Source organism: Entelurus aequoreus, linkage group LG05 (genome assembly GCF_033978785.1).
Source record: "Entelurus aequoreus isolate RoL-2023_Sb linkage group LG05, RoL_Eaeq_v1.1, whole genome shotgun sequence".
NCBI classification, from domain to species: domain Eukaryota; kingdom Metazoa; phylum Chordata; class Actinopteri; order Syngnathiformes; family Syngnathidae; genus Entelurus; species Entelurus aequoreus.
In genome coordinates this window covers 812,806-836,819 of record NC_084735.1, presented here as the reverse complement: position 1 = coordinate 836,819, position 24,014 = coordinate 812,806, and the positions used below count along the sequence as shown (strand labels likewise).

Sequence of the window (24,014 nt, the reverse complement as noted above, 5' to 3'; positions counted from 1 at the left end):
TTTATTCATCAAACTTTGTCCTTCTCGAATGAACTTATATTTCCCATTTGACTCAATTTTCCTTGCAAAATATTACATTTTAATATTAAAACTTGCATCTTTCTAACTATTATGTGTCTTGTAAAATTATTTAGTTATACCCATTACAAAAATAAATTCTTCTTTTTATTCATCAAACTTTATCCTACTTTTTGTCCGATTTTACTAAAAAAAAAATTGTGCAAAATCTTAATATTTAAACCTGCACCTTTCTAACTATTGTCTCTTGTAAAATTATTTAATTACGCTTATTACAAAAATAAAATTATTTTTATTCATCAAACTTTATCCTTCTCAAATGAACTTTTGTTTCCAATTTTACTCCATTTTTCTTGCAAAATATTACATTATAATATTAAAACTTGCATCTTTCTAACTATTATGTGTCTTGTAAAATTATTTAATTACAACTTATTACTAAAATAAAATTCTTCTTTTTATTCATCAAACTTTATCCTTCTCGAATGAACTTATATTTCCCATTTAACTAAATTTTCCTTGCAAAATATTACATTTTAATATTAAAACTTGCATCTTTCTAACTATTATGTGTCTTGTAAAATTATTTAATTACAACTTATTACAAAAATAAAATTATTTTTATTCATCAAACTTGATCCTTCTCAAATGAACTTTTGTTTCCAATTTTACTCCATTTTTCTTGCAAAATATTACATTATAATATTAAAACTTGCATCTTTCTAACTATTATGTGTCTTGTAAAATTATTTAATTACAACTTATTACTAAAATAAAATTCTTCTTTTTATTCATCAAACTTTATCCTTCTCGAATGAACTTATATTTCCCATTTGACTCAATTTTCCTTGCAAAATATTACATTTTAATATTAAAACTTGCATCTTTCTAACTATTATGTGTCTTGTAAAATTATTTAGTTATACCCATTACAAAAATAAATTCTTCTTTTTATTCATCAAACTTTATCCTCCTTTTTGTCCGATTTTACTAAAAAAATTTTTTTGCAAAATCTTAATATTTAAACCTGCACCTTTCTAACTATTGTCTCTTGTAAAATTATTTAATTACACCCATTACAAAAATAAAATTATTTTTATTCATCAAACTTTATCCTTCTCAAATGAACTTTTGTTTCCAATTTTACTCCATTTTTCTTGCAAAATATTACATTATAATATTAAAACTTGCAACTTTCTAACTATTATGTGTCGTGTAAAATTATTTAATTACAACTTATTACTAAAATAAAATTCTTCTTTTTATTCATCAAACTTTATCCTTCTCGAATGAACTTATATTTCCCATTTGACTTAATTTTCCTTGCAAAATATTAGCATTTTAATATTAAAACTTGCATCTTTCTAACTATTATGTGTCTTGCAAAATTATTTAGTTATACCCATTACAAAAATAAATTCTTCTTTTTATTCATCAAACTTTACCCTCCTTTTTGTCCGATTTTACTAAAAAAAAATTTGTGCAAAATCTTAATATTTAAACCTGCACCTTTCTAACTATTGTCTCTTGTAAAATTATTTAATTACGCTTATTACAAAAATAAAATTATTTTTATTCATCAAACTTTATCCTTCTCAAATGAACTTTTGTTTCCAATTTTTCTCCATTTTTCTTGCAAAATATTACATTATAATATTAAAACTTGCATCTTTCTAACTATTATGTGTCTTGTAATTAAATTATTTAATTACAACTTATTACTAAAATAAAATTCTTCTTTTTATTCATCAAACTTTATCCTTCTCGAATGAACTTATATTTCCCATTTGACTCAATTTTCCTTGCAAAATATTACATTTTAATATTAAAACTTGCATCTTTCTAACTATTATGTGTCTTGTAAAATTATTTAGTTATACCCATTACAAAAATAAATTCTTCTTTTTATTCATCAAACTTTATCCTCCTTTTTGTCCGATTTTACTAAAAAAATTTTTTTGCAAAATCTTAATATTTAAACCTGCACCTTTCTAACTATTGTCTCTTGTAAAATTATTTAATTACACCCATTACAAAAATAAAATTATTTTTATTCATCAAACTTTATCCTTCTCAAATGAACTTTTGTTTCCAATTTTACTCCATTTTTCTTGCAAAATATTACATTATAATATTAAAACTTGCATCTTTCTAACTATTATGTGTCTTGTAAAATTATTTAATTACAACTTATTACTAAAATAAAATTCTTCTTTTTATTCATCAAACTTTGTCCTTCTCGAATGAACTTATATTTCCCATTTGACTCAATTTTCCTTGCAAAATATTACATTTTAATATTAAAACTTGCATCTTTCTAACTATTATGTGTCTTGTAAAATTATTTAGTTATACCCATTACAAAAATAAATTATTCTTTTTATTCATCAAACTTTATCCTACTTTTTGTCCGATTTTACTAAAAAAAAAATTGTGCAAAATCTTAATATTTAAACCTGCACCTTTCTAACTATTGTCTCTTGTAAAATTATTTAATTACGCTTATTACAAAAATAAAATTATTTTTATTCATCAAACTTTATCCTTCTCAAATGAACTTTTGTTTCCAATTTTACTCCATTTTTCTTGCAAAATATTACATTATAATATTAAAACTTGCATCTTTCTAACTATTATGTGTCTTGTAAAATTATTTAATTACAACTTATTACTAAAATAAAATTCTTCTTTTTATTCATCAAACTTTATCCTTCTCGAATGAACTTATATTTCCCATTTAACTAAATTTTCCTTGCAAAATATTACATTTTAATATTAAAACTTGCATCTTTCTAACTATTATGTGTCTTGTAAAATTATTTAATTACAACTTATTACAAAAATAAAATTATTTTTATTCATCAAACTTTATCCTTCTCAAATGAACTTTTGTTTCCAATTTTACTAAATTTTTCTTGCAAAATATTACATTATAATATTAAAACTTGCATCTTTCTAACTATTATGTGTCTTGTAAAATTATTTAATTACAACTTATTACTAAAATAAAATTCTTCTTTTTATTCATCAAACTTTATCCTTCTCGAATGAACTTATATTTCCCATTTGACTCAATTTTCCTTGCAAAATATTACATTTTAATATTAAAACTTGCATCTTTCTAACTATTATGTGTCTTGTAAAATTATTTAGTTATACCCATTACAAAAATAAATTCTTCTTTTTATTCATCAAACTTTATCCTCCTTTTTGTCCGATTTTACTAAAAAAATTTTTTTGCAAAATCTTAATATTTAAACCTGCACCTTTCCAACTATTGTCTGTTGTAAAATTATTTAATTACACCCATTACAAAAATAAAATTATTTTTATTCATCAAACTTTATCCTTCTCAAATGAACTTTTGTTTCCAATTTTACTCCATTTTTCTTGCAAAATATTACATAATAATATTAAAACTTGCATCTTTCTAACTATTATGTGTCTTGTAAAATTATTTAATTACAACTTATTACTAAAATAAAATTCTTCTTTTTATTCAACAAACTTTGTCCTTCTCGAATGAACTTATATTTCCCATTTGACTCAATTTTCCTTGCAAAATATTAAATTTTAATATTAAAACTTGCATCTTTCTAACTATTATGTGTCTTGTAAAATTATTTAGTTATACCCATTACAAAAATAAATTCTTCTTTTTATTCATCAAACTTTATCCTACTTTTTGTCCGATTTTACTAAAAAAAAAATTGTGCAAAATCTTAATATTTAAACCTGCACCTTTCTAACTATTGTCTCTTGTAAAATTATTTAATTACGCTTATTACAAAAATAAAATTATTTTTATTCATCAAACTTTATCCTTCTCAAATGAACTTTTGTTTCCAATTTTACTCCATTTTTCTTGCAAAATATTACATTATAATATTAAAACTTGCATCTTTCTAACTATTATGTGTCTTGTAAAATTATTTAATTACAACTTATTACTAAAAAAAATTCTTCTTTTTATTCATCAAACTTTATCCTCCTTTTATGTCCGATTTTACTGAAAATTTTTTTTTGCAAAATATTAATATTTAAACCTGCACCTTTCTAACTATTGTCTCTTGTAAAATTATTTAATTACACCCATTACAAAAATAAAATTATTTTTATTCATCAAACTTTATCCTTCTCAAATGAACTTTTGTTTCCAATTTTACTCCATTTTTCTTGCAAAATATTACATTATAATATTAAAACTTGCAACTTTCTAACTATTATGTGTCGTGTAAAATTATTTAATTACAACTTATTACTAAAATAAAATTCTTCTTTTTATTCATCAAACTTTATCCTTCTCGAATGAACTTATATTTCCCATTTGACTTAATTTTCCTTGCAAAATATTAGCATTTTAATATTAAAACTTGCATCTTTCTAACTATTATGTGTCTTGCAAAATTATTTAGTTATACCCATTACAAAAATAAATTCTTCTTTTTATTCATCAAACTTTATCCTCCTTTTTGTCCGATTTTACTAAAAAAAAATTTGTGCAAAATCTTAATATTCAAACCTGCACCTTTCTAACTATTGTCTCTTGTAAAATTATTTAATTACGCTTATTACAAAAATAAAATTATTTTTATTCATCAAACTTTATCCTTCTCAAATGAACTTTTGTTTCCAATTTTTCTCCATTTTTCTTGCAAAATATTACATTATAATATTAAAACTTGCATCTTTCTAACTATTATGTGTCTTGTAATTAAATTATTTAATTACAACTTATTACTAAAATAAAATTCTTCTTTTTATTCATCAAACTTTATCCTTCTCGAATGAACTTATATTTCCCATTTGACTCAATTTTCCTTGCAAAATATTACATTTTAATATTAAAACTTGCATCTTTCTAACTATTATGTGTCTTGTAAAATTATTTAGTTATACCCATTACAAAAATAAATTCTTCTTTTTATTCATCAAACTTTATCCTCCTTTTTGTCCGATTTTACTAAAAAAAATTTTTTGCAAAATCTTAATATTTAAACCTGCACCTTTCTAACTATTGTCTCTTGTAAAATTATTTAATTACACCCATTACAAAAATAAAATTATTTTTATTCATCAAACTTTATCCTTCTCAAATGAACTTTTGTTTCCAATTTTACTCCATTTTTCTTGCAAAATATTACATTATAATATTAAAACTTGCATCTTTCTAACTATTATGTGTCTTGTAAAATTATTTAATTACAACTTATTACTAAAATAAAATTCTTCTTTTTATTCATCAAACTTTGTCCTTCTCGAATGAACTTATATTTCCCATTTGACTCAATTTTCCTTGCAAAATATTACATTTTAATATTAAAACTTGCATCTTTCTAACTATTATGTGTCTTGTAAAATTATTTAGTTATACCCATTACAAAAATAAATTCTTCTTTTTATTCATCAAACTTTATCCTACTTTTTGTCCGATTTTACTAAAAAAAAAATTGTGCAAAATCTTAATATTTAAACCTGCACCTTTCTAACTATTGTCTCTTGTAAAATTATTTAATTACGCTTATTACAAAAATAAAATTATTTTTATTCATCAAACTTTATCCTTCTCAAATGAACTTTTGTTTCCAATTTTACTCCATTTTTCTTGCAAAATATTACATTATAATATTAAAACTTGCATCTTTCTAACTATTATGTGTCTTGTAAAATTATTTAATTACAACTTATTACTAAAAAAAATTCTTCTTTTTATTCATCAAACTTTATCCTCCTTTTATGTCCGATTTTACTAAAAAATTTTTTTTGCAAAATATTAATATTCAAACCTGCACCTTTCTAACTATTGTCTCTTGTAAAATTATTTAATTACACCCATTACAAAAATACAATTATTTTTATTCATCAAACTTTATCCTTCTCAAATGAACTTTTGTTTCCAATTTGACTTAATTTTCCTTGCAAAATATTAGCATTTTAATATTAAAACTTATTACTAAAATAAAATTCTTCTTTTTATTCATCAAACTTTATCCTTCTCGAATGAACTTATATTTCCCATTTGACTTAATTTTCCTTGCAAAATATTAGCATTTTAATATTAAAACTTGCATCTTTCTAACTATTATGTGTCTTGCAAAATTATCTAGTTATACCCATTACAAAAATAAATTCTTCTTTTTATTCATCAAACTTTATCCTCCTTTTTGTCCGATTTTACTAAAAAAAATTTTGTGCAAAATCTTAATATTCAAACCTGCACCTTTCTAACTATTGTCTCTTGTAAAATTATTTAATTACGCTTATTACAAAAATAAAATTATTTTTATTCATCAAACTTTATCCTTCTCAAATGAACTTTTGTTTCCAATTTTTCTCAATTTTTCTTGCAAAATATTACATTATAATATTAAAACTTGCATCTTTCTAACTATTATGTGTCTTGTAATTAAATTATTTAATTACAACTTATTACTAAAATAAAATTCTTCTTTTTATTCATCAAACTTTATCCTTCTCGAATGAACTTATATTTCCCATTTGACTCAATTTTCCTTGCAAAATATTACATTTTAATATTAAAACTTGCATCTTTCTAACTATTATGTGTCTTGTAAAATTATTTAGTTATACCCATTACAAAAATAAATTCTTCTTTTTATTCATCAAACTTTATCCTCCTTTTTGTCCGATTTTACTAAAAAAAATTTTTTGCAAAATCTTAATATTTAAACCTGCACCTTTCTAACTATTGTCTCTTGTAAAATTATTTAATTACACCCATTACTAAAATAAAATTATTTTTATTCATCAAACTTTATCCTTCTCAAATGAACTTTTGTTTCCAATTTTACTCCATTTTTCTTGCAAAATATTACATTATAATATTAAAACTTGCATCTTTCTAACTATTATGTGTCTTGTAAAATTATTTAATTACAACTTATTACTAAAATAAAATTCTTCTTTTTATTCATCAAACTTTGTCCTTCTCGAATGAACTTATATTTCCCATTTGACTCAATTTTCCTTGCAAAATATTACATTTTAATATTAAAACTTGCATCTTTCTAACTATTATGTGTCTTGTAAAATTATTTAGTTATACCCATTACAAAAATAAATTCTTCTTTTTATTCATCAAACTTTATCCTACTTTTTGTCCGATTTTACTAAAAAAAAAATTGTGCAAAATCTTAATATTTAAACCTGCACCTTTCTAACTATTGTCTCTTGTAAAATTATTTAATTACGCTTATTACAAAAATAAAATTATTTTTATTCATCAAACTTTATCCTTCTCAAATGAACTTTTGTTTCCAATTTTACTCCATTTTTCTTGCAAAATATTACATTATAATATTAAAACTTGCATCTTTCTAACTATTATGTGTCTTGTAAAATTATTTAATTACAACTTATTACTAAAAAAAATTCTTCTTTTTATTCATCAAACTTTATCCTCCTTTTATGTCCGATTTTACTAAAAATTTTTTTTTGCAAAATATTAATATTTAAACCTGCACCTTTCTAACTATTGTCTCTTGTAAAATTATTTAATTACACCCATTACAAAAATAAAATTATTTTTATTCATCAAACTTTATCCTTCTCAAATGAACTTTTGTTTCCAATTTTACTCCATTTTTCTTGCAAAATATTACATTATAATATTAAAACTTGCAACTTTCTAACTATTATGTGTCGTGTAAAATTATTTAATTACAACTTATTACTAAAATAAAATTCTTCTTTTTATTCATCAAACTTTATCCTTCTCGAATGAACTTATATTTACCATTTGACTTAATTTTCCTTGCAAAATATTAGCATTTTAATATTAAAACTTGCATCTTTCTAACTATTATGTGTCTTGCAAAATTATTTAGTTATACCCATTACAAAAATAAATTCTTCTTTTTATTCATCAAACTTTATCCTCCTTTTTGTCCGATTTTACTAAAAAAAATTTTGTGCAAAATCTTAATATTTAAACCTGCACCTTTCTAACTATTGTCTCTTGTAAAATTATTTAATTACGCTTATTACAAAAATAAAATTATTTTTATTCATCAAACTTTATCCTTCTCAAATGAACTTTTGTTTCCAATTTTTCTCCATTTTTCTTGCAAAATACTACATTATAATATTAAAACTTGCATCTTTCTAACTATTATGTGTCTTGTAAAATTATTTAATTACAACTTATTACTAAAATAAATTCTTCTTTTTATTCATCAAACTTTATCCTCCTTTTATGTCCGATTTTACAAATTTTTTTTTTGCAAAATATTAATATTTAAACCTGCACCTTTCTAACTATTGTCTCTTGTAAAATTATTTAATTACACCCATTACAAAAATACAATTATTTTTATTCATCAAACTTTATCCTTCTCAAATGAACTTTTGTTTCCAATTTTACTCAATTTTTCTTGCAAAATATTACATTATAATATTAAAACTTGCATCTTTCTAACTATTATGTGTCGTGTAAAATTATTTAATTACAACTTATTACTAAAATAAAATTCTTCTTTTTATTCATCAAACTTTATCCTTCTCGAATGAACTTATATTTCCCATTTGACTCAATTTTCCTTGCAAAATATTAGCATTTTAATATTAAAACTTGCATCTTTCTAACTATTATGTGTCTTGCAAAATTATTTAGTTATACCCATTACAAAAATAAATTCTTCTTTTTATTCATCAAACTTTATCCTCCTTTTATGTCCGATTTTACTAAAAAAAATTTTTTTTTTGCAAAATCTTAAATCTTAATATTAAAACCTGCATCTTTCTATGACATCACCTCGCGGTTTCTTTAGCCGACTCCGCCCCCAAACGCAGGGTTTTTTCCGCGCCATGCAGGATCAACCACGTCAAAAAGGTTAGTCTGGAGCGGACACGTTGATCATGTGATCGGGAGTCAGGAAGTGACATGGATCACGTGATCGGGAGGTCAGGAAGTGCGGGCAGGAAGCGGGTCTTCACACACTGGAGTACTTACTGAAAACTGAGCCAGACTTATTTAGGTTTGGGCCCAGTTTGTCTGAGGCCAACCCCGGCGGAAGAACAAAGAAAAAGCAAATAAGAGAAGAGTGGAAGTGACAACAATGGTGCTTTTATCGTAGGCCGGGTGTTTCTTCTCACCTGCAAACTGTCTGTCCGTCATCCCCCGCCCTCCGAACTTGGTGACCAGCTTGCCGTTGGACTGGAAGATGAAGACGCAGCAGGCCTTGTTGTCCACCGTGATGATGTGTCCGTTCTTGTCCACCGCCACGCCCTTCGGACCCATGAGGCGCCCCGCCCCGATCTTGTTCTGTTGGGAGGGGAGCGCAGACGTCGGGAGGAGAGACGGCGACGGCCACGGCGGCGTTGGGCGGATGTGCTCACCTTGAACTTGCCGTCGGAGGAGAAGATGCTGACCCAGCGGTTGTCGTAGTCGGCCACCACGATGTCGCCGTTGGGGTCCACGGTGACGCCCGTGGGCCGCTGCAGTTGCCCCGGCGACCGGCCTCGCACGCCGAAGCGCATCTTGAACTGGCCGTCGTTGGAGAAGACCTGAGGGCGGTTGCCACGGTGACGATGATGATGATGAAGCCCGCTGAAAAGGTGCGATACCGGAAGCGCTCACCTGTATGCACTGGTTGTTGCTGTCAGCCACCACCACTCTGCCACCGCTGGACGCCGAGATGCCCTGGAGGTTGGTGAACTCACCCCTCTCTCGGCCCCGGGACCCTGGTCACATGACCACATAATTACACATTCTTCACTTCCTTAAAGGCTCAAGTTGTTTATGACATGCTTTTTTTAGAATAAAAACTAAGAATCATCTTTTGATATGATGTACTTAGTCCATAAGTACACACACGTGTACTTCATGTTTAGTGACATGCTAATTCTTATTTTTACCCTTTTTCCCCCGAATTCCATTGTATGTTATACTCTTCCGGCACCACCAGATGGCAGTATAAGTGTCCACACAAGTGGCCATAAGACCCCAATTCAGTAGTGCAGTGTTTTTCAACCTTTTTTGAGCCAAGGCACATTTTTTGCGCTGAAAAATTGCAGAGGCACACCACCTTCAGAAATCGTTAAAAAACTAAACTCAGTTGAGAGTAAAAAGTCGCCGTCGCAATTGTTGGGTATGACTTTAAAGCATAACCAAGCATGCATCAATATAGCTCTTGTCTCAAAGTAGGTGTACTGTCACCAACTGTCACAACACACCCTGACTTATTTGGACTTTTTTGCTGTTTTCCTGTGTGTAGTGTTTTACTTCTTGTCTTGCGCTCCTATTTTGGTGGCTTTTTCTCTTGTTTTGGTATTTTCCTGTAGCAGTTTCATGTCTTCCTTTGAGCGATATTTCCCGCATCTACTTTGTTTTAGCAATCAAGAATATTTCAGTTGTTTTTATCCTTCTTTGTGGGGACATTGTCGATTGTCACGTCATGTACATTGTGGACGCCGTCTTTGCTCCACAGTAAGTCTTTGCTGTCGTCCAGCATTCTGTTTTTGTTTACTTTGTAGCCAGTTCAGTTTTAGTTTAGAAACGCTTCAATGCCTTTTCTTAGCGGCACTCACCTTTTGTTTATTTTTGGTTTCAGCATTAGATACCTTTTACCTGCACACTGCCTCCCGCTGTTCCCGACATCTACAAAGCAATTAGCTACCGGCTGCCACCTACTGATATGGAAGAGTATTACACGGTTACTCTGCCGAGCTCTAGACAGCACCGACACTCAACAACATTTGCAGACTATAATTACTGCTTTGCAAAAAATATTTTTAACCCAAATAGGTGAATTTAGATAATCTCCCACGGCACACCGGACTGTATCCCACGGCACACTAGTGTGCCGCGGCACAGTGGTTGAAAAACACTGCAGTAGTGGACACAATTTTGGAAATAAGAGCTAAAAGGTGCAGTCCACGCATGTGGCCACTAAGCCTTTAAATTGGAGAAAATGACACTGACTGGTTGTTCAGCGAAATTTCAAGAAGCAGACCGATCTCCGGTTTGGCCCCGGTTGAGACGTGGTCAATTTGTGGATGCTTGATGAGCCTTTTGTTTGCAGACAACTGCATTCGGAAGTGCAGCAAGGGACATTATTGTTTGTATTTGTGTTAGCTGTGTGTCAAACATGTCAATCAACTAATATTTTAAAAATACTTGTTTGTTAATACAATTTTATTTTTTTAAATGTAACATTTAAAAATGAAAAAAAAAAAAAAAGTTATATCTTGTTTTCTGATTACATTTGAGTCTCATTTGCATGCAGTTGCACTTCTAAGACATTAGATGGCAGCACAGCGGAACCTCCATTTACAAACTCCTCAATTTGCGAACTTTTCGATTTACACACTTTTAGGCCGAGCGAACTGTCTTCATTCATTCATTCATTCATTCATTCATTACGTGTCCCGCCTGCAGTTGTCTGTGGCTTCATGTCAATATTTGCCTGTTTTTTTTGGGGTGTGGTAAAAAACAAACAAAAAAAAAACATTTGATTTGTATTGTTTGTATTTGTGTTAACTGTGTGTCAAACATGTCAATAAATAAATATTTAAAAAAAATACTGTTTCTTAATAAAATTGTATTTTTTAAATGTGACATTTAAAAATGAAAACAATATTTATAGAGTTGTTCTGCGAAATTTCAACAAGTTTGGGGCGCTTTCTTAAAATATGCAAAGGAGACCGATCTCCGGGTTTGGCCCCGGTTGAGACGTGGCTGATTTGTGGATGCTTGATGAGCCTTTTGTTCGGAAGTGCAGCTGTCTGTGGCTTCATGCCTGATTTTTTTATTTTTTGGGGTGGGGTAATAAAAATTTTAAAAAAGAACATCTGATTTGTATTGTTTGTATTTCTGTTAGCTGTATGTCAAAAATGTCAAAAAACAAATTTAAAAAAAAAATACTTGTTTGTTAATAACATTTTATTTTTTTTAATGTGACATTTAAAAATGAAAAAAATATATATAGTTCTGCGAAATTTCAACAAGTTTGGGGCGCTTTCTTAGAATATGCAAATGAGACCGACAGTGATTTGATTTGTATAGTTTGTATTTCTGTTAGCTGTGTGTCAAAAATGTCAATAAACAAATCTTTAAAAAAAACAACAACTTGTTTGTTAATAAAGTTGTAATTTTTTAATGTGACATTTAGAAATGAAAAAATAAAAAATATGGTTCTGCGAAATTCCAACAAGTTTGGGGCGCTTTCTTAAAATGTGCAAAGGAGACCGATTGAGACGTGGTTGATTTGTGGATGCTTGATGAGCCTTTTGTTCGGAAGTGCAGCTGTCTGTGGCTTCATGTCAATATTTGTCTGATTCTTTATTTTTTGGGGTGTGGTAAAAAAAAACAAAAAAACATTTGATTTGTATTGTTTATATTTCTGTTAGCTGTATGTCAAAAATGTCACTAAATAAATATTTAAAAAAATACTTGTTTGTTAATAAAATTGTATTTTTTTAATGTAACATTTAAAAGAGAAAAAATAATGAATGTAGTTGTTCTGCGAAATTTCAACAACTTTCTTAAAATATGCAAAGGAGACCGATCTCCGGGTTTGGCCCCGGTTGAGACGTGGCTGATTTGTGGATGCTTGATGAGCCTTTTGTTCGGAAGTGCAGCTGTATGTGGCTTCATGTCAATATTTGTCTGATTCTTTATTTTTCGGGGTGCGGTTAAAAAAAACAACAACACAAAGTTGTTTGTATTTCTGTTAGCTGTGTGTCAAAAATGTCAATAAACAAATATTTAAAAAAAATACTTGTTTGTTAATAAAACTTTTTTTTTTTTAATGTGACATTTAAAAATGAAAAAAATATATATAGTTCTGCGAAATTTCAACAAGTTTGGGGCACTTTCTTAAAATGTGCAAAGGAGACCGATTGAGACGTGGTTGATTTGTGGATGCTTGATGAGCCTTTTGTTCGGAAGTGCAGCTGTCTGTGGCTTCATGTCAATATTTGTCTGATTCTTTATTTTTTGGGGTGTGGTCAAAAAAACAAAAAAACATTTGATTTGTATTGTTTATATTTCTGTTAGCTGTATGTCAAAAATGTCACTAAATAAATATTTAAAAAAATACTTGTTTGTTGATAAAATTTAATTTTTTTAATGTAACATTTAAAAGTGAAAAAATAATGAATGTAGTTGTTCTGCGAAATTTCAACATGTCCGGGGTGCTTTCTTAAAATATGCAAAGGAGACCGATCTCCGGGTTTGGCCCCGGTTGAGACGTGGCTGATTTGTGGATGCTTGATGAGCCTTTTGTTCGGAAGTACAGCTGTATGTGGCTTCATGTCAATATTTGTCTGATTTTTTATTTTTCGGGGTGCGGTTAAAAAAAACGAACATTTGATTTGTGTTGTTTGTATTTCTGTTAGCTGTATGTCAAAAATGTCAATAAACAAATCTTTAAAAAAAAACAACATTTGTTTCTTAATAAAAAAAAAAAAATTTAATGTGACATTTAAAAATGAAAAAATATACATATACAGTATATAGTTGTTCTGTGAAATTTCAACAAGTTTGGGGTGCTTTCTTAAAAATGAGACCGATCTCCGGTTTGGCCCCGGTTGAGACGTGGCTGATTTGTGGATGCTTGATGAGCCTTTTGTTTGCAGACAACTGCATTGGGTAGTGCAGTTGTCTGTGGCTTCATGTCAATATTTGCCTATTTAAAAAAAATTTGGAGTGCGGTAAAAAAAAAAGAACATTTGATTTGTATTGTTTGTATTTCTGTTAGCTGTTTGTAAACCTCCATTTACAAACTTTTAGCCCGAGTCAAGTATGCCTCTGTGTGCGAACTATGTCTTCATTCATTCATTCATTACGCGTCTCGTCTGCAGCCATTTTATGCCGCAGGATGCCACATTTCTCTGAAACACTACCAGTCACGTCTCCGTGCTGCAGCGTATGTGCCTTTTCTGTGGGTGTTGTCCATGTTGCTAACTCAGTGGGAGTCCCAAAAGGACAACAAACCAGCGGGGGAAAAAGTATGGAAGAATCGGCTGGAAAAATATGCCAGAGCAGACTTGTTTCACAGCAGTGGAGAGCCACTCTCGTTCAGCTAGGAGTAACATGTCATGACGCAACATGACGTGATGCAACATGACGTGATGCAACATGACATGACGCAACATGACATGATGCAACATGACATGAGGCAACATGACATGAGGCAACATGACGTGATGCAACATGACATGACGCAACATGACATGATGCAACATGACATGACGCAACATGACATGATGCAACATGACATGATGCAACATGACATGATGCAACATGACATGATGCAACATGACATGATGCAACATGACGCAACATGACGCAACATGACGTGATGCAACATGACATAAGGCAACATGACATGATGCAACATGACATGATGCAACATGACATGATGCAACATGACATAAGGCAACATGACATGATGCAACATGACGTGATGCAACATGACATGATGCAACATGACATAAGGCAACATGACATGATGCAACATGACGCAACATGACGCAACATGACGTGATGCAACATGACATAAGGCAACATGACATAAGGCAACATGACGTGATGCAACATGACGTGATGCAACATGACGTGATGCAACATGACATGATGCAACATGACATGATGCAACATGAAATGAGGCAACATGACATGAGGCAACATGACGTCGCTTTAGTTGTATTTTTCAATTTGTAGCACTTTTTTTTTTTTTTTTTTTTTTTTTTTTTTTTTTTTATTCTGCAAATTTTTTAAAACTTTTTATTCGACCCCTTTTACCGTATTGCATTTGCATTGTCTTGTTTAGCACACTCATTGTTTATGTTCTTTGTTTGTTTGTTTTTTTGTTTTGCTTTGTTGTTGTTTTTTTTTTTTTTTTTGTTGTTGGTTTTTTTTTTTTTTTTTTTTTTTATTTATTTATTTTTTTTTTTATTTATTTTTTTTTTGTTTGTTTGTTTTTTTGTTTGCTCCATGCTTTTTTAACCTGTAAAGCACTTTGGTGCAATCTAAAAAGTTGTTCAAAATGTGCTATATAAATAAAGTTGACTTGACTTGACTTGACTTGACGTGATGCAACATGACGTGATGCAACATGACACGATGCAACATGACATGATGCAACATGACATGATGCAACATGACATGATGCAACATGAAATGAGGCAACATGACATGAGGCAACATGACGTGATGCAACATGACGTGATGCAACATGACATGATGCAACATGACTTGATGCAACATGACATGACGCAACATGACATGACGCAACATGACGTGATGCAACATGACGTGATGCAACATGACGTGATGCAACATGACATGATGCAACATGACATAATGCAACATGACATGACGCATCATGACATGACGCAACATGACATGATGCAACATGACATGATGCAACATGACGTGATGCAACATGACGTGATGCAACATGACATGATGCAACATGACATGATGCAACATGACATGATGCAACATGACATGACGAAACATGACATGACGCAACATGACATGATGCAACATGACCTTTGGCCCCGGTCTTCCAACATGTGATGACACGCTAAAAGACGCTGACCCTTGACCCCGGTCTTACCCACTCTGTAGATGAGCTCGTCCTCGATGGGGTTGTCCTTCTTCTTGGTGGTGCTGTACATGCTGGAGGGCCGCCGCACCGCCTTCTGTCTGATGTGGCCCCCGGTGCCGCTGGGAGACTTCACGCGGCGCTTGACGTCGTCGGGCGCGGGCGTGACGTCGCAGGGCTTGACCACGCGCAGGCGGAAGGGGCTCCCGCGTACGGGCTGCCCGTAGAGCGCCAGGGCGAAGGAGTACTCGCCCTCGGAGCGCAGCGTGTAGCTCACCTCGTACGTCCCGTTCTTGTTGTCCGTCACGTCCGGCTCGGCCGCGCGGCCGCCGTCCGTCGCCACGATGTGGGCTTTTAAAACGGCGTTCCCCGTCCTCACCAGTTCTCCGTCCTACACGGAAGCAGCGGCGTCACCTTGAGGACCCAAACATGGAAAGCGGTGTCCTACTTTGTCTTTGGTCGTCACGGTGATGCTGTGGTGCTGCCCGGTGGCGGCGTGGCGTAGACCCTCCCCCGTGGCGACGGAGGTGTGAGCCACCGCCGCCGTGGTGAGGAGGACGCCGAGGTTCTGGATGGAGCGCCGCAGGCCTTCAGTCTCCACCTGAAGACGGGACAAAAGTCCTTCAGGGAAGCCAAAAAGATCCAGCAGACGTCGGGCGGCGGCTACCTGACAGTCCAGGTGTGCGTTCTGATGCGGTCGCTCCGGGAAGTCGTGTCTCGCCAGCGCTGTCACGCGCTCGCTCATTTGCTTCTGGACTAACAGAACCTGAAGACACCCCCACACCGTATTGGAGTGTAGTTGTGGTCCACGGTCAGCCGGTGGTCCTACCTCAGTGGCGGTGCCGTGGCTGAGAGCTTGCTCTGTGAAGCTGCAGCTGCTCTGGATGTGATCTCTGCCCTGCAGGAGAGACGACAGCTGGGCCTGCAGAACCTGCCAGAACCAGCCGCTTCAGAAAGTACTCAATGAGGTGGACCTGGCCCAGAGGACTACCGACCTTCTGCTTGGTGCCGCAGATGTTCTCCAGGTCTGCGATGAGGCTCGTCTTGCGCTGGTCCAAGGATCGCTGCAGCTCCTCGAAGGTGCTCGTTATCTCCGCCACCGCCTCGTTCTTCCTCTCCGCCAGCAGGCGGGAGATCTCACTCACCAGCTGGATGGCGGCTGTGAGCTGAGGCAGTCTGGTGGAAGAACAGCACGCTCGTGTTGACCACCCAACCTGCGCCCACTCATGTGAGGGGACAGGAAGTTGCGGCAACAGGACATGACGCAACAGGACATGACGCAACATGACATGACGCGACATGACATGACGCATCAGGACATGACGCGACATGACATGATGCAACATGACATGACCCAACATGACATGACCCAACATGACATGGCGTAACATGATATGACATCATGACATGACATGACGCAACATAACATGATGCAACATGACATGACCCAACATGACATGACCCAACATGACATGGCGTAACATGATATGACATCATGACATGACATGACTCAACATGGCATGACGCAACATGACATGACATGACATGACCCAACATGACATGGCGTAACATGATATGACATCATGACATGACATGACTCAACATGACATGATGCAACATGACGTGACACAACATGACGTGACACAACATGACATGACCCAACATGACATGACCCAACATGACATGACACATCATGACATGGCGTAACATGATATGACATCATGACATGACATGACTCAACATGGCATGACGCAACATGACGTGACACAACATGACGTGACACAACATGACATGACCCAACATGACATGGCGTAACATGATATGACATCATGACATGACATGACGCAACATAACATGATGCAACATGACATGACCCAACATGACATGACCCAACATGACATGGCGTAACATGATATGACATCATGACATGACATGACTCAACATGGCATGACGCAACATGACATGACATGACATGACCCAACATGACATGGCGTAACATGATATGACATCATGACATGACATGACTCAACATGACATGATGCAACATGACGTGACACAACATGACGTGACACAACATGACATGACCCAACATGACATGACCCAACATGACATGACACATCATGACATGGCGTAACATGATATGACATCATGACATGACATGACTCAACATGGCATGACGCAACATGACGTGACACAACATGACGTGACACAACATGACATGACCCAACATGACATGGCGTAACATGATATGACATCATGACATGACATGACTCAACATGGCATAACGCAACATGATGTGACACAACATGACATGACCCAACATGACATGACACATCATGACATGACGTAACATGACATGGCGTAACATGATATGACACAACATGACATGACACAACATGACATAACGCAACATGACATGGCCCAACATGACATGGCCCAACATGACCCGACATGACATAACATGACATGACGCAACATAACATGATGCAACATGGCATGACTCAACATGACATGATGCATCATGACATGACACATCATGACATGACCCATCATGGCATGCTGCAACATGACATGATGCAACATGACATGACGCAACATGACATGATGCAACATGACATGACGCATCATGACATGATGCAACATGACATGACACATCAGGACATGACGCATCATGACATGACCCATCATGGCATGCTGCAACATGACATGACACATCAGGACATGACGCAACATGACATGACGCAACATGACATGACGTAACATGACATGATGCAACTTGATATGACGCAACATGACACGACACAACATGACATGACGTAATATGACATGCTGCAACATGACAACATGACATGGCGTAACATGACATGATGCGACATGACAACATGACATGATGCGACATGACAACATGACATGATGCGACATGACAGCACGACATGATGTAACATGACATGATGCAACATGACATGGCGTAACATGACATGACACAACATGACATGATGCGACATGACAACATGACATGATGCAACATGACATGATGCGACATGACAACATGACATGATGTAACATGACATGATGCAACATGACATGGCGTAACATGACATGACACAACATGACATGATGCAACATGACACGACACAACATGACATGGCATAATATGACATGATGCAACATGACATGACGTAACATGACATGACACATCATGACATGACGCAACATGACATGATGCATCATGACACGACACAACATGACATGGCGTAATATGACATGATGCAACATGACGTAACATGACATGATGCAACACGACATGATGTAACATGACATGATGCGACATGACACAACATGACATGACGTAATATGACATGCTGCAACATGACATGATGCAACATGACATGATGTAACATGACATGACACAACATGACATGACGTAATATGACATGCTGCAACATGACGTAACATGACATGATGCGACATGACAACATGACATGATGCAACATGACATGATGCGACATGACAACATGACATGATGTAACATGACATGATGCAACATGACATGGCGTAACATGACATGACACAACATGACATGATGCAACATGACACGACACAACATGACATGGCGTAATATGACATGATGCAACATGACATGACGTAACATGACATGACACAACATGACATGACGTAATATGACATGCTGCGACATGACATAACATGACATGACACAACATGACATGACGTAATATGACATGCTGCGACATGACGTAACATGACATGATGCGACATGACAACATGACATGACGTAACATGACATGATGCGACATGACACAACATGACATGATGTAACATGACATGATGCGACATGACAACATGTCATGGCGTAACATGACATGACACAACATGACATGATGCAACATGACATGACGTAACATGACATGATGCGACATGACACAACATGACATGATGTAACATGACATGATGCGACATGACAACATGACATGGCGTAACATGACATGACACAACATGACATGATGCAACATGACACGACACAACATGACATGGCGTAATATGACATGAAGCAACATGACATGACGTAACATGACATGACACATCATGACATGATGCAACATGACATGGCGTAACATGACATGACACATCATGACATGATGCAACATGACATGGCGTAACATGACATGACACAACATGACATGATGCAACATGACACGACAACATGACATGGCGTAATATGACATGATGCAACATGACATGACGTAACATGACATGACACATCATGACATGACGCAACATGACATGATGCATCATGACACGACACAACATGACATGGCGTAATATGACATGATGCAACATGACATGACGTAACATGACATGATGCAACATGACATGACGTAACATGACATGACACAACATGACACAACATGACATGACGTAATATGACATGCTGCAACATGACATAATGCAACATGACATGATGTAACATGACATGACACAACATGACATGACGTAATATGACATGCTGCAACATGACGTAACATGACATGATGCGACATGACAACATGACATGATGTAACATGACATGATGCAACATGACATGGCGTAACATGACATGACACAACATGACATGATGCAACATGACACGACACAACATGACATGGCGTAATATGACATGATGCAACATGACATGACGTAACATGACATGACACAACATGACATAATATGACATGCTGCGACATGACGTAACATGACATGATGCGACATGACAACATGACATGACGTAACATGACATGATGCGACATGACACAACATGACATGATGTAACATGACATGATGCGACATGACAACATGACATGACGTAACATGACACGATGCGACATGACACAACATGACATGATGTAACATGACATGATGCGACGTGACAACATGACATGACGTAACATGACATGATGCGACATGACACAACATGACATGATGTAACATGACATGATGCGACATGACAACATGACATGGCGTAACATGACATGACACAACATGACATGATGCAACATGACACGACACAACATGACATGGCGTAATATGACATGATGCAACATGACATGACACAACATGACATGACACAACATGACATGATGTAACATGACATGACACAACATGACATGACACAACATGACATGACGCAACATGACATGACACAACATGACATGACGCAACATGACATGACACAACATGACATGAGGCAGCCTGATGGAAGCCCAACATGTTGAGCAGAAATGAAAGTGTCCACCTGCTGTGAATGGCGTCCAGCTGCGTTCTGAGCGCCGCCTTGTGCTGCTCCACGACGTGGTGCAGAGGGACGGTGGTGTGGTCGCGGTGCTCCCCCTCCGTACAGTCCAGACACATGGCCGTCTCACACGACTGGCAGTAGAACTCCATCACCTGCGGGAACACAAAGTGGACCGTGGTGACGGGCAGGTGGGTCAAAGTGCCACGCCCACCTTTCCTTCGTGGTTTGGACAGCTGAGAGGTTTCCCCGCCGCCGCCGCGCTGACCGACTCCAGCACGCTGCAGGCCTCCGGTCTGGAACACTCCGGGTCTCGCTGCAGGACCTGGTCAGAGGTCAACTGTTGGTTATGTGATGATGATTGCAGCAGCTAAAAACATGTAGAGAATCATGTGCCTGGCAATTGTTTCAGCTCATGACCTGTTGGGAATCATGATAAAGCTGCCACAAATGATTGATGGTATGGCCACTCAGACTCATGTGGTTTTCTAAAGTAAATCCCATAGTGGATAACATCTTGGAGAAGCTTTCTGCTCTGCAAGACAAACTCGTTATGAATTTGAAGACCAAAAATGGTCAATTTGAGTAAAACAAATTTGTTTTCGCTTTCTCAAACACAAACGTTGTAATCTGGATTTTGTTTTCCCGCTAGAACGGCTTGGCGAGGTCTTTGCTATCAGACTATCCCGGCGGACAGCGCAGCAACGAATCTCCAAATTCATTAACCGTTTTGCATGGATGAACACCTTCTGTTGGACTGACTGGCTGCGTTATCGCAAAGATCGGGAGCCAAGCGACTCTATGACGTACCCCACCCCCTACCCCTTCAACGCTTCACCCCCTGCGGTATGATGGACAACGGAGCAGCGCCCCCGGTGGCGTCATCTTCTGCCCCCTCATTCCTTGTTGCAAGCATCAATTTTTGACTGATGGGATGTTTATATCTTCCGGTTTAGATGAGGAATTCATCATAATACACCAGAACGTTAAAAATAAATAAATAAATAAAATTGCGGGTTTTTTTGTGTCTGAATTGGATGTCAAAGTTGACCAACTTGTGGGTTAATGTCCACAAACTTCTACTATCCAGGTGAGAGGCATGATTTATAGTCTGGAATTAACTCGGAGGCAATGCAGCAACGTAGCAGCATAAGCTCGTCAGCTCTCTGTGATCAATGCGTCGCTAAAAGTAGTTCCTCTGCGTTAGCGCTTATAATAATAATAATAACAACATCGCTAATACGTGGTTTTTGGGTGTTTTTAAACGCAATAGATTACTATCATTACCTGCATTGTTAGCCACCTCTTATTTACCATAGTTTACAACTTAGAATGCATTAAAAAAGAAAAACATATGTCTTACAAAATTTCTACTCCGCAAAAGTTTATTTACTGGACTTGTTGTTTTCTTTGATGCGCCTGAAAGTGTCAGCACATCACAGCAGCTCCTTTGACTTCCTTCATTTGACTTGATTGCTGATATTATTCTCAACTTGTCTTGCCTTTTTTAAATCACTTTATCTTTTATTTTGTAGAAAATATGAATTATGTATAAAATATGACTTATTATGCATAAAATATAACTTATTTTGTATAAAATATAACTTATTTTGTATAAAATATGACTTATGTATAAAATATGACTTATTTTGTATAAAATATGACTTATGTGTTATTGGGGTGGTATAGCTCGGTTGGTAGAGCGGCCGTGCCAGCAACTTGAGGGTTGCAGGTTCGATCCCCGCTTCCGCCATCCTACTTACTGCTGTTGTGTCCTTGGGCAAGACACTTTACCCACCTGCTCCCAGTGACACCCACACTGGTTTAAATGTAACTTAGATATTGGGTTTCACAATGTAAAGCGCTTTGAGTCACTTGAGAAAAAGCGCTATATAAATGTAATTCACTTCACTTCACTATGTATAAAATATGACTTAGTTTGTATAAAATAGGACTTATGTATAAAATATAACTTATTTTGTATAAAATATGACTTATTTTGCATAAAATATGACTTATGTATAAAATATGACTTATTTTGCATAAAATATGACTTATTTTGTATAAAATATGACTTATTTTGTATAAAATATGACTTATTTTGTATAAAATATGACTTATTATGTATAAAATATAACTTATTTTGTATAAAATATGACTTATTTTGTATTAAATATGACTTATTTTGTATAAAAAATTACTTATGTATAAAATATGACTTATTTTGCATAAAATGTGACTTATTTTGTATAAAATATGACTTATGTAAAAAATATGACATGTATAAAATATGACTTATTTTGTATAAAATATAACTTATGTATAAAATATGACTTATTTTGTACAAAATAAAACTTATGTATAAAATATGACTTACTTTGTATAAAATATGACTTATTTTGTATAACATATGTCTTATGTATAAAATATGACTTATTTTGTATAAAAAATGACTTATGTATAAAATATGACTTATTTTGTATAAAATATGACTTATTTTGTATAAAATATGACTTATTTTGTATAATATATGACTTATTTCGTATAACATATGTCTTATGTATAAAATATGGGTTATTTTGTATAAAAAATTACTTATGTATAAAATATGACTTATTTTGTATAAAATATGACTTATGTATAAAATATGACTTATTTTGTATAAAATATGACATGTATAAAATATGACTTATTTTGTATAAAATATGACTTACTGTATGTATAAAATATGACTTATGTATAAATTATGACTTATGTATAAAATATGACTTATGTATAAAATATTACTTATTTTGTATAAAATATAACTTATGTATAAAATATGACTTATTTTGTATAAAATATGTCTTATGTATAAAATATGACTTATTTTGTATAAAATATGACTTATGTATAATATATGACTTATGTATAAAATATGACTTAGTTTGTATAAAATATGACTTATGTATAAAATATGACTTATTTTGTATAAAATATGACTTAGTTTGTATAAAATATGACTTAGTTTGTATAAAATATAACTTAGTTTGTATAAAATATGACTTATGTATAAAATATGACTTATTTTGTATAAAATATGACTTATGTATAATATATGACTTATGTATAAAATATGACTTATGTATAAAATA

General features: G+C 33.9%; 1 protein-coding gene across 8 annotated transcripts in view; it reads right to left on the bottom strand.

Annotated features, from left to right (window-relative positions):
- Nucleotides 1–24,014, bottom strand: part of LOC133649998 (tripartite motif-containing protein 3-like) — a 75,111-nt gene that overhangs the window by 22,029 nt on the left and 29,068 nt on the right. For 2 of the 8 annotated variants that reach the window (XM_062046721.1, XM_062046716.1), the window contains exons 4-12: nt 20,884–21,205; nt 16,589–16,769; nt 16,261–16,524; nt 16,042–16,194; nt 15,606–15,984; nt 9,617–9,720; nt 9,376–9,543; nt 9,133–9,301; nt 8,990–9,031 (exon numbers count right to left, since the gene is read on the bottom strand). In XM_062046721.1, coding sequence (XP_061902705.1) covers nt 8,990–9,031; nt 9,133–9,301; nt 9,376–9,543; nt 9,617–9,720; nt 15,606–15,984; nt 16,042–16,194; nt 16,261–16,524; nt 16,589–16,769; nt 20,884–21,205 — 1,782 coding nt within the window. The remainder of the gene's footprint in view (nt 1–8,989; nt 9,032–9,132; nt 9,302–9,375; nt 9,544–9,616; nt 9,721–15,605; nt 15,985–16,041; nt 16,195–16,260; nt 16,525–16,588; nt 16,770–20,883; nt 21,206–24,014) is intronic. The other 6 variants (XM_062046722.1, XM_062046723.1, XM_062046718.1 and 3 more) reach the window with 6 other exon arrangements.